Below are 13,640 nucleotides of genomic sequence, written 5' to 3'. Positions count from 1 at the left end.
CCATTGAAATGGTGTTTAAGTAGGATTAAGTATTTTTATTTTTAAATTGAAAAATGGCTCGATGTTGACCGAGTTTCGATTTGCGTTGAATTGGAATAAGGTGAAATGATTTGAAGGTTTAAAAATGATATTGAAATGATTTAAAATGATATGAGTTGCTTATTAAAGAAAATGGCTTGGTGTTGACCAATATGATTTTTTTGAAAGAATTGATTTTATTTGCAAAGGTTAATAGATGTTAAGCGACTGATTTTGGTTTGGAAAGATTTTGATGTAATTTTAAAAAATATACTTGATATTGATCAAACACTTCTGATTTTAGTATTTTTGAAAGGTTGATTTTAAGGATCATTTTATCTTTTTGGATTAACAATTATGCATCAACTACAAATACAATAAAATAAACTAAAAAACAAAGCAATAAAAAATAAAATAAGCAATAAAAGGGAGGGGATATAGTATCAATACAAAAGGTAAAAGAAAAGAACTAAAGGAAATAAAACAAAAAAATAAAAACAAAAAAACAATAAGAAAACAATAAATAAAAAAATATACACAAGAGAAAAAAAAACTGAAAATTGAGGATGTAGATAGGAAAATGCTCTAGGCCCAAAGGAGGAGAGCCCTATAAGGGTGCGCTGAACAATCAAGGGATGAGGGGGAAACTTCACATTCTTCATCCTCATATTTGATTACTATTCCGTAGCAACAAAAATGAAAGAAAAATGTTTCAACAAATTTTCAATTTTTTTATGGAATTAAGCAAATAAATAATAAAATTTTATCTACTCAATCTCATGAACACAATGGTATATTCAGAATCAAAATAAACAACAACAAAAATTCAAAAATCAACAAAAACGCAACAACATATATTTGCTTGATTCAGTCATTTTATTCACCCTTATGACAAATGAACCATTGATTCATGCTCGGGATGATGTTGAGAAGCTGTTGGATATATTATTTATGTAAAACACGCATCAATTTGTATTTTATCATTTTTATTCGTGGAGGTTCAAGAACACTTTAAATTCTTGATTTTGAATCAATGGAGTTCCCATACAAAATAGTGATGATTAATATATTAATTAAGTATAACAAGAATAATAATGCAAAAAAATAAAATAAACGAAAATTAAATCACATTTAATTACTTTTACTCATGGAGGTTCAAAAACACTTTAAATTTTTGAATTTGAATCAATGGAGTTTTCATGCAAAATGGTGATGATTAAGGTACTAATTCAGTGTAGCAATAATAACAATGCAAGAAAACTAAATACACAAAAAGTAAAAGCCTACCTAAATAAAGAAGAATAAAAAGTAACTTGAAAATTAGAGAGAAATTTGTGCAAAATTTTGTTTTGTTCTTCCGAATGATTCTTGGTGTCATTTGTGAATAAAATGGAGTTTCTTTATAAACTCTAGAAAGGATAATTTAGGAATTATGAAAAAAAAGAAATGCAAAGAATGTGAGTGCCTTCTAGAAACTTATTTAATTAAATAGTGAATAATGATATGCATGGAATAATTATGTAATATACGCATAGAATAATAATGTAATATATGCATGGAATAATGATGTAATATATGAGAGATATTTTTGACCTTTTAGAAACATTGATTGTTTTATGATGCATAAAATTCAAATGGATATTTTGATGATAAATCAAATGATCATGAATATATTTTTCAAAATGCATAATGAAAAAAATGCAATATTAGTCAATTTTTTTAACATTTAAAATATTGACTTTATGTTGACTTTTTTTTACTATAATGCATATATGCATGATTTTGGTGACTTTATTTGATGACAAAAATGCATACGGCTAAAAATGCAAAACTTGACAAATGGACATATATTAGATAAATTTAAAGTTCCTAGACAAAATTGAGGTATCACAACTGACCCTATTTAAATATCTTCAACCAGAGAATATGAAGAATGTCACTTTTCATATGATCGTGATAGGAGATAGTTAAATACTAAAGGACCTAAATTTTGTCCTTTGATGAAATAAAATGAAGTGGTATGTTATGAATGTATGAAGGATTTTTTTTTGTTTGCTAGGGATACGATGGATGAAGAATGAAAGGTGGACATGTGGGGGAACAATGGAGACATGCGGTGACTGTGATCCACATGGAATGAAAAGGATGAAAATGGTGAAAGATTCACTAGGGATGATAATTTTTTGTTGTTGGAGAAAAGACATTGGGGAATACTCAAAGGTGAAGGTTATCAACTGGTTAGAGATGACATGCATACACTTTAGAATACATGAGGAATTCATGAGTTTTTGAGATTTCTAACAAGAAGTTCATCCCGCACAAAGTTATGGAGTTTTCTAACAAGAAAATCATCCAATCAAGCAAAATGGAGATTCCTAACAAGGAATTCATCTGAGATAAACTCGGAGCTTTCTTACAAGAAAAGTCATCCACACAAAAAGAAACTTGGATATTCTTTACAAAGAAATCACCCAAGACAAAACTCGGGAGTTTTCTAACAAGAAAAACATCCATATAAAAGGCTTTGAAGATTCTTGACAAAGAATTCAATCAAGACAAAAACATTGGAGCTTTCTACCAAGAACAACTTCCAATCTTTTGGGAATTCCTTAGAAATGAATACTCGTACATGACTTTCTAGATAATATTAGAACAAACAAGGTAATAAAAATTCTCTGTATGTGCTAACCAAGTTGGACTTGGAGTGTAAGCATTGGTTACAACTAACTTCTAATGGATTGGTGCCAGTTACAACTGAAATTTTAAAGATGAGGCTAGTGACAATTAGACTTTATGGGTGCCAATGTCAATTAGACTTTCCAAATGATGTTGGTGACAACCAGACTTTAGGTACCAATTAGAATTGGATTTCAAAACAGAGTGCCAATTACAACTGGACTTTAGAAATGCCAATGACAATTAAGTTTTGATGATAACAAAGTATTTAAAGAATAAATGGGTATGCTAACATATGTCCAAGTGTGCAGGATCACATGCATAAAATATATCCTAATTGAAAATATATGTGGAGAAGTAATTTAAAGTCTGATTCTAATCGATCAGAATTTGAACAAGTTCATCACCTATGAAGGCATCAGACTCTGGTCTCATGACCTAACTTCTGATGACAACTCATATTCTGAAGGTGTGGAGAGCAGTTGATCCATACATTGTACCAAAGCAGTCTTGTCTTATCAAATCCCCAGATTTCTGGACAGAGTTAACTAGGATTTAGTTTTGCAAGGCTTAAGAAATGGTGATGTGACATCTTCAGTATGTTCTATATTTTGGTAGATAGCTAGAACTTATAAAGGTACTATGGACTATACCATTATTCAATGAACAAAGCTTTAGACCAGATGCTAGTCTCCAACGTATCTATTGACATACTTCTTCACTAAGTTTATTCATTATGTTCAAAAACTCCAACGACTTTTTATCAACCTATATAAAAGGAAGCTAAAGATTCAAAGGAAGGTTACAACATCACAACGCCTTACAAGATCTTTGGCATAACTCTGAGTTGTTATTTTTGTAACTATTATTGCTTAAGATCATAAGCTTTCTTATCTTTGATTATCTTAGAAATCTTATAAAGGTTGAAAATCTTTGGGATTGTTACACAACTGTTATACTTCTGATTGTGTATCAAAGTATAGTAGTTATCTTTTCTACTAAACTATTCATTTAAAGTAGAGGAAGTCAAAGAAGTCTCTTGTATGTGTACTTGAGCAAGGACGTCTCTTTCTAGCTTAATTGAATAAGAAGTATCTTGCAAGGTTGCTTGAGCAGAAGTCTCTTTCTAGGTTGATTGAGCATTGAAGTCTCTTGCAAGTGTGCTTGAGCAATTTGCAACTTGTTTGTTTATAGTGAAAAACTCTTGTTCAGGCAAGGAGACTGAACTATTCTTAGTTGAGGAGAGGAACCATGATAATATTTGTGTGTTGCTTGTATTTACTTCTGATCAATATTTATTCCACCGCTATATATTATTCTGTATCAGACTCTAAATCAATATCGAAATCTGAACTTGCTGGTTCAGAAGTGAAATCGAGTTTTTGGAATACACAATTCAACCCCCCTGTCTTGTGTATTTTTCTCACCTTCAGTTGGCATCAAAACACATTATGTACTAAACACTTAATTGTGGTACATAAAAGATGTTGAGAAAAATACTCTTTTTATCATGCCTGATAGTTCTGTTGTAACTATCCCTGTTGGAAGTCCTTCTCGTGGAAATAACAACCATGATCAAAGTACATTTGTCCAAAACAACTATAGTGCCATATCCATTCATCCCCTCTATCTGCAGTTGTAAGACACTTATGCGCCATCACATTAAGTTCAATCCTAAAGGTTCTATTCTGAGACATTGGATCCTTCAAGATTAAACTTCCATCTGAGTTGAGAACTCTCATCATCTTGTCTTTGATCAACACTTTGTAGTTCTTTTCAACCAACTGCCCTATGCTGAGCAAATTTCTTTTCATGTCTGGTATGTATAGTATATTGGAATTTACTCACCTCTTTCCATCTTTCCTCATAATCAGAATATCACCAATACCTTCAATTACTAGAGTATTGTCATTTGCAAATTTCACCATGTTCTTCATCGAGGGTTTTATGTTGGCAAACCAATCTTTCCTACCAGTCATGTGTGATGAGCATCCTGAGTCCAAGTACCATTGATCCTGAAATCTTTCTTCATATCTTGTTGTGACCATCGGCAACATCTCTTCTTCTTCATGCTTTGAAAACTTTGCTTCAATTTCCCGATTCTTATGTTTTTCAGGACAATCACTTGAGTAGTGACCATGCTTCTGACAATTGAAACACTGAATGTGACCTTTGTTAAGTCTTTAACCACCACCTCTTCCTCTGCCTGCAGCACCACGTCTTTGATTGCTTTGGTATGAAGACTTTCTCTGATTCAACCAGCCTTCTTCTTGCTGATTTCGACCAGTCGAATTGTTGTAGCATCATCTACCTTTATTGTCGGACCACTTCTCTTTGCCTTTTTTCTCTCTTGATGATTGTGCCTGCAAAGCGACATCACTCTATGACTTACCTGCAGCTCTTTCAATCATTCTTTGTTCATGAGATTCAAGTGTCCCTTGAATCTCTTTCATTGCCAATGTTGACAAAAATTTCGACTCTTCTATGGATACTACACATGGTCGAATTTTGGAGCTAGTGACCTCAAGATCTTTGCAACAACTGATCTTGATCTCAACACTTTTCCACATACTTTGATTTGATTCACCAGTTTTGTAACCCTAGTGAAAAAATCAGTTATGCTTTCATTGTCTTCCATCTAAAGAAATTCATATGTTCTTTTGGGAGTTTGTAACCTCACTTATTTCACCTGCTCTGCGCCTCCAAACAATTTTTTCAAAATTTCACATGCTTCTTTCGCTGAATCAACATCACTTAGTTTTTCAAAATTATCAGAATCAACACATTGATGAATTATAAAGAGAGATTTATAATCTTTCTTCTTCGATTCTTTGTGTGCAGCCTTTTCTTCATCCGTTGAGTTTTCTGCAAGCGACGTCACTCTCTCCTTCACAAGATCCCAAAGATCTTGACAACGGAAAATAACCTTCATATGTTTACATCAATTTTCATAATTTTGACCCTCCAGAATTGGGAGACTCACCGGAAAATGTCCATTCAGATGATTCAACGCCATCGTATTTTACTTCCCCGAATCGCTCGGTCAACGCTCTAGATACCAGATGTTGGAAATTCACCAATTTTCTCTCAAGAATTTTACCAAAACTTGATGAATTCTGAATTAAATCTTGATGAATAAGAATCAATCTTTCTGATTGATTACTCCGCTTGTTCTCCACTCTTCATGCGAGTGAATCAACCACACTTAGGTTGCAAGATTTTGCTACACATAGATAATGAAAGAAGAAAAGAAAATTGAATTTGGGAAGAGAGGAATTAGGGTTTATCGAGAGAAGAAGGAGGAAGAAGAACTTATTTATGCATAGTTTCTCTCTGCATTTCAAATTGGATTTTTATTCACACAACTGTGTTACAATCAATATGGTTGCTCTCTATTTATAGGTTGAGTTTGCTTGCACACCAAACACACACTTAATAATCGAACTAACTAAGCTAAACAAAACTAATTAATATTTTGACAACTAATCTAATTTGATACATAGGTATTTTGACAACTTCCTTGTCTTTGTCAACAACCTAATTCGATACAAAAAAATTATAAATAAATAACTATTACTCCTAAAGTAAATATAACACTCTCATAGTAGTAGTACTTTTCCACTATTCCATTCTATATTTTATGTTTATGATTTTTCTTACTACTTCATTTTTCTCTTTTTTAATTTTAAAATTTTCAAAAAAAATTCCAAATCATTAGGTGATCTGCTCATGCATATCATTTGAGAAAAATAATTGTTTGACTTCTTCAGTTTTTATCTTAGATTTATTTTCTCGTAAAATAATGAATAATATTTAAAATAAAATAATATGATTTAAAGAAGTTAAGACCAAGGTCTAGCTTATACGAATGAGAAAAATACAATATAGTAAAATGTGTCTATCCAATAAAATAAAATATATATAAGAAATATATTTAAGCAAAAAAGGGGAAAACATGAAAATTAACTAACACGCAATGAAAAATATATATTTGATTAGTTTCGTGTTTCGTTCAAATTGAGTTCGTGCTAATATAGTGGTTTTGAATAATCATATTTCATTAAATTATTATTTTGAAGAATTTCGATGATAATATGTGTGGTAGGTGAGAGATAATACTAAAATAATAATGAATAGACATTAGCATCTATTTTAAATAAAAATGATTTTCGCTTATTTTATTTAAAATCCATTTTCTTTAACAGTAAACGTCATAGACCAGGTCAATATTACTATTTATAAAAACAAGGAATACAATTTTACAATCTATTTAAATCAAGCAAAATTGTAGAAACTACTAAAAAATGAATTTAGAATAATTGTGATTAGATTGAAATGCGTGCGATGCGTGAGAAATCAAATAAAATTGTAGAAATTATTAAAAAATGAGTTTAGAATAATTGTGATTAGATTGAAACCAGTGTGATACGTGAGGATGAGATGAAATTTTTAAATAGTATTCTAAAATTTTGATTTTCATTTTATTTAGAATAAAAAAATTGTAATTAAAATAAAAAGATGAATAATACTAATAAAAAAAGAGAAAATAAAAATTTAAGTGATAAGAAATATGTTTGATTTATAGAAATAATAATTTAATTTTAAAATATAATTATATGTAAACAATTATAAATGATAGTTGGAAAATTATAGTTTAATTTTGTAATATATATGCAATTATAATTCAAAATAATATTTTAGAAATAATTTGATGCTTTTTTGTTTGTCTATTTAAAAATTATAATTTAAATTTAAAAGTATTGTTTGATAATTATTTTTTAGCATTGTAATATTTGAATGTAATTTTGTACCGTTTAATCGCATTTATAATTTATATTTATATTTTAAAAAGAATATTGAAGTATGTGTTTGTGAGCTTGAAAGTATTGTTTGAGTACTTTATGTTAAACAATGTAATGTGATTTTTTTTTGTTATTGTAATTTTAAAACGGATATATATATATATATATATATATATATATATATATATATATATATATATATATATATATATATATATATATATATATAATTTTCAATTAAAATATTTTAAACATTATTTTTTATGAAGAAAATTATTATATAATGTATATTTTCTTAAGAAATATTGATAAACACGTAGGGATGGAAAAAATAAACATAATAATCAATATAGGAAAAATAAAGTAAATTGTATCTTTATAATAGTTTTTCTATTAGTTTATTTAAAATTTTATTAATTTAATCTTTGTGTGAATAAGTGTGTATAATAGAAAATAAAATGAAAGTTTAATAATTTGAGTTTTGATGTAAGGTTGATAAACGATGAATTTTAGTTAGAGATAATATCACGAGATAACTCATGGAATATGAAAATAGATGTATTTTAATTAATATAGTCTTATATAAGAAACGTTACACATTTTCCTCAAATGGATAATTGAAGTTTTAGATGATTGTATTTTGAAGAGTGTCACATCATATTTTTAATGATATGGCAAGTAAGAGAATGGATTGTCAAAAGAATAATTTGTGACTCAGTTTTAATATAATATGTTTTTTCTTGAGAAGTATTGATAAACACGTAGGTGAAAAAATATAATTAGTATAGAAAAAACCAAGTATATTCTATCTTTATAATAGTTTTCTATCAATTTATTTAAAAATTAATCAATTTAAGTGTGTATAATAGAAAATAAAATGAAAGTTTAATAATTTGAGTTTTGATGTAAGGCTGATAAACGAAAAAATTTAGTTAGAGAAAATATTAGGAGATGACTCATGAAATATGAAAATAGATATATTTTAATTAATATAATTTTATTAAAGAAGCGTTACACATTTTATTCAAATGAATAATTTAAGTTTTGGATGGGTGTTTTTAAAAAAGAGTCACATCATATTTTTAATGATGTGACAAGTAATATAATAAATTGTCAATACAATAGTTTGTGGGCTCAGTTTTAATATATTATATTAGATAATAGTTAAATAGTTTTATAAAAGAAATGTTACACATTTTCCTCAAATGAATAATTGAAATTTTGGATGAGAATTTTTTTTTTTAAATATCCAAAAATTTCAAAAAAATTTCAAAAATATCCAATTTTTCAAAATAATTACACAAATGGCCAAAATTGGCCATTTTTTACCCTTAGGCGCCACCCTAGTTGGCGCCTACCCTTAATGGGGAGGGCAAGTCGCCACTAGGGGTGGCGCCTATGCCCAAATCCATTTTTTTTTTTTTTTTTTTTTATTGTTTTTTTTAATGTTTTTTTTTTTTTTAATTTTTTTTTATTTATAAATTTATGTTTTTTATTAAGTATATTAATTTATGTTGACACATATATTTTGTCTAAATTTTTTTATTTATATATATATATATATATATATATATATTAATTTATATATATATTAATTTATATATATATATATATTAATATAATTTATAAGTAATTAATATTATTTGTAAATTTTTGGAAAAAAAATTAATTTATATATGTATAAAGATATGATAGACAATATTTTTAAAGATAAAGATAAAGATATAAAGATAATAAACAGAAAATATTTTTATTTAAATAATAAACAAGGCAAATATTACAAAGATATGATTAATCACATATGATGCGGTCCCTTGTACGATCCGCACGGGGGAGGTCTAGTTACTCGCCTAGACGGTTCACGTGGTGGTGGTGCTTCCCTATTACCACCCCTTGCCCTAACGCGCCCCCTTGCCGCTTGCCGTTGTGGTTCGGTCGAAGTCCCTTCAGTGCTGTAGGAAAGACGGGTCCCCTCTGCGCCCTCGAAGCTTTGTCTCGGTGGGACAAACTGACTACTGCTGGGTGCGCCCTCGAATTGTGGTCTTTGGTAGTTTAGGGTTGAATCGGGTTGGCCAAAGTGCAATGTTTGTTGTGGTGTGTAGTAGTCCTGTTGGTAGTCCTCTTGTATACCCGTGTCGGGGCTAGGTGGAGGACTGGAAGAGCTTGGGAAATTGCCGTGTTGGAATTGTTGGGATTGGTGGAAGTAGGGGGATTGATATTGTGGTAGGTGTTGGGACTGTTGATGGTGGTGGGAATGTTGAGTTTGTTGTTGGTAGTCTTCATGGTATTGGGATTGAGTTTGTGGTATGTATTGTTGATTTGGTTGGGGGGTGGACATGTGTTGTGGTTGTTGTTGTTGGTAATATGGTGGTGGTGGTTGTTGTTGGTAATAAGGTGGTGGTGGTTGTTGTTGGTAAAATGGTTGTGGTGGTTGTTGTTGTTGGTAATAAGGTGGTGGTTGTTGTTGTTGGGAATACTGTGGTGGTTGTTGTTGTTGGAAATATGGCTGTTGCATCCGGGGATCGTCCAAATAGAACGGGTCAGACACAATCATTTCTGGATTGGTATTTGCTCTATACCATTCCACATATTCCCTTGTCGGCTTCATTTCGTTGGGCGCCACCGGAAATTGTAGAACATAGTGGGCACGGTCTTTCCACATTTTTCGAAACTCCTTAGCAAATTCCTTCCAATTTTGGGCATACCACTGGTGGCTGACTTTTTTTAGATGCCAAGGTTCCATGGACATTGGGGGGCCTGGGATGTCTTGATGCATTCCGAATTGAAGCTTGACACGGTCACTTTGGTGCATCTCCACAGTGGTGAACCGCATTATGGCCGTTTTTGCTGTCCAAACAGCTGCATCTTCGGGGTTTGGTTGATGTTCCAATCCCAAATATGGCCTCCAAATAAACTGCAAAGAAAAAAGTAAATATGTTATTTATCGATAATGCATGACATTAATAAATCAGTTAGAAGTTGAGTGATTTAGTGGTAATACATCCTGTGCTCGGAGACGATCCAACAGTTGACGATAAAATATAATTTTATTTTTGGGGGTAAGACTGTAATCCAGTCCGGTTGTAATGAACCTAAACAAAAGAAGATAAATAATATTAGTTACAAATATTTATAGAATAAATATACAAAATGAAATAAGATCATAAATTTACCTAGTTGCGTAGGGGAAGGAGTAGTCATTAGGATTTTCTGGGGCTAGCCTCGGCAATCTCCACCACCCCCATGTTTGAAGCAAAAAAGAACATCCAGAAAATGTACAGTGCTCATTTTGTGCATTTTTACACAAAGAGCTATATAGGAATGCTAATACTGCAGAACCCCAACTATATGTGCTTATTCTATCAATGTCCCCGAGCAAACTCAAGTACATAAAATTTATGCTATTTCCCGTCCCTTCGGGAAATAGCAAGTTCCCAAACAATAGCATAATGTAAACCCGGGTTTTTATGACTTTTTCTTGTTCGGAGGATTCCTCAGTCAAAGTTATGGAGTCGTGGTACAATTGTAGGCTAGATAATTTAATACCCTGACCCCTTGCTTTGGCAGACCCCTCACCCTCGACCAGATCTACCCCCAACATTTCAACACATATTTGGTTAGGCTGTTGAACATTTCCGGTGACAGGCTTACCATCTATTCTAAGACCTAAAAGCATGTACACGTCCTCTAATGTGACGGTACATTCACCAGTTGGTAGGTGAAAGGTGTGTGTCTCAGGTCTCCAACGTTCACACAGAGCCAAAATGAATTTGGCATCAATGGTGGCATTTACGACATGCATTACATGACCGAAACCCGCACGCTCTATGTAAGGTACGCACCATGGGTCTGGATAAGGCATTGGGTGTGAACGTTGACGAAATTTCTTGGGATCCTTTAAAAACAAACAATATAAAAAATTATTATATTGGACTTTTAAAAAACTAACTACAAACATACGAAAGAGGCAATGTTCAAGAAACACTTACGAATGAGGCAATGTTTGCCCTAGTTCCTCTGTGTTCTTGGCCCATGGTAAGAAGCGACATGACTGCAATGTAGGAAGAAGCTTGGTGGATGAGAAGTTTCGCCTGAGTTCTCTGAATAAAAGTGTTAGTGGTAGATGAAAACTTGCAAGAATGACCCTCTATTTATACTCTTTTTCAAGTAAACTGAATATGCAAAAATGTGACAAGTGTAAGGCATGCGTGGTAGTGTTGGCATGCATTGGTGGAATCTGATGATGCAGAAACGTGACAAGTGTGAGGCATGCGTGGGAATCTTGCAGAATAGGTGCAGACTACGTGGCAGTGTTGGCATGCATAGGTGCAGACTAGGTGGGAGTTGTCTTGTCTTGGGGAAGACTTGGTGGTGAAGACTTGATGGGGAACAGGCATGCATGGGAATCTCTGAGACTATGTTCAGGCTAGGTGGATAGGTTGGAATGCATTAGTACAAACTAGGTGGGAGTGTTGCATTCAAGGGTGTGACACGTGTAAGGCATGCAAGGGAATCTCTGAGGTATTCACAATATCTTCACAGCAATCTTCACACACATATCTTCACAGCAATCTTCAGTAAGATTCTTGCAGTATAAATATTCACACACATTTTCGCAAAGGTATTCACAATATCTTCACAGCAATCTTCACAAAACCTTGAAAATATCTTCACAAAACCTTCACAAAACCCTCACAAAACCTTCACAAAACCTTCACAAAACCTTCACAAAACCTTCACAATGTCTTCACAAAACATGTCATCTTCTTCACAATACAAAGTCAAAGCTCACGTCAACGGTGAGACTTATGAATGTGATAAGTCTGGCTTCCTATTTAGAAACACCGAATGCACTCGGTTTTGTCTAAATAGAGGAGCTAACTTCTCTTATCTGAAAAGGAAGATTGAGTCCAAACTAAGACAACCCGTGTCCCAAATTTTTTATCAACAACCTTTTTTTTCAGAAAACAACTCTGTCAAGTTTTATAAGTCATTGATTCAAAATGACATGGAGACACAATACATGCTTCGTAACCATGAGTACTCTGGTTACGACTACATAGTGTTGTACATTGTGTTGGAACAACCTCAACCAACTCAGAATATTCAATCACAGGTTATTGATCCTGTGATTGATGCCGAACAAGATGCTGAGCACCACGTTGAAGACGATGTGGTTGATGATGCTGAAGACGTGGTTGATGACTTGGTGAACCGTCATTCTGAAGACGAAGACCAACCTCAAATACCTATAGCGCAACGCTACTCACCTCCTGCGCACTTCACAACACTTAACTTGGGCGAGGATGAGCCCTCATCAGATATGTTCTACAACCCATATATGAGGTCTGATGAGGACTTAAAGAAGGGTGACCAATTTCGGACCAAGGAAGAGTGTCTGTTAGCAATAAAGAACTGGCACTTGAAAAATTGTGTTGACTACGATGTTATCAAATCAAATCCGGAAAGATACGTTATTGAATGCAAAAATCCGGAGTGTGGATATAGGTTGATGGCATCGTACAAGAAGAAGCATAACGCGTGGGTGATAGGGTCAATATCTCAAGCTCACATTTGCGTCAACACCAACATGGCACAGGATCATCGCAAACTTAGCCATGACATGATCTGCCATTCCATATTACCTCTAGTTGAGGCTGACCCGTCACTGAAGGTCAAAACAATTATCTCCCATTGTGTGGCTGTTTTCAAATATACACCGTCATACAGAAAGGCTTGGTTAGCAAAAACCAAGGCAATTGAACTGGTGTACGGTAACTGGGAGGAATCATACAAACAACTACCACGCTACCTGGCTGCACTACGATTGTATTCACCTGGGACGGTTACTATAATGGAGACCTTGCCTGCACAATCCCCTGACGGAACTCGTCTAGAAGGTAATGGAATTTTCCATAGACTTTTCTGGGCATTCCGTCCATGCATCATCGGGTTCACATTCTGCAAACCACTTGTTCAAGTCGATGGAACTTGGCTGTATGGGAAATACAAAGGATCGTTACTGATGGCGGTCGCACAAGATGGCAATTCAAATATTTTCCCAATAGCCTTTGCATTGGTGGAAGGAGAAACGGCAGCTGGTTGGAGTTTCTTCCTTAAGAATCTTCGAACGCACGTGACTCC

At 32.8% G+C, this 13,640-nt stretch overlaps 1 protein-coding gene across 1 annotated transcript; it reads right to left on the bottom strand.

Annotated features, from left to right (window-relative positions):
- Positions 1 to 9,227: 9,227 nt before the first annotated feature.
- LOC127083015 (serine/threonine-protein phosphatase 7 long form homolog) lies at positions 9,228 to 11,385 on the bottom strand. Its single transcript, XM_051023250.1, has 3 exons — positions 10,670 to 11,385; positions 10,498 to 10,588; positions 9,228 to 10,410 (listed from the first exon to the last, which is right to left on the bottom strand). Exons 1-3 carry the CDS (start codon positions 11,356 to 11,358, stop codon positions 9,292 to 9,294), a joined length of 1,899 nt encoding a protein of 632 aa, XP_050879207.1. The 5' UTR covers positions 11,359 to 11,385; the 3' UTR covers positions 9,228 to 9,291.
- Positions 11,386 to 13,640: the final 2,255 nt, after the last annotated feature.

The sequence above is a fragment of the Lathyrus oleraceus genome, chromosome 5 (assembly GCF_024323335.1).
Source record: "Lathyrus oleraceus cultivar Zhongwan6 chromosome 5, CAAS_Psat_ZW6_1.0, whole genome shotgun sequence".
Taxonomy (NCBI): domain Eukaryota; kingdom Viridiplantae; phylum Streptophyta; class Magnoliopsida; order Fabales; family Fabaceae; genus Lathyrus; species Lathyrus oleraceus.
This window is presented reverse-complemented; position numbering and strand designations above follow the sequence as displayed.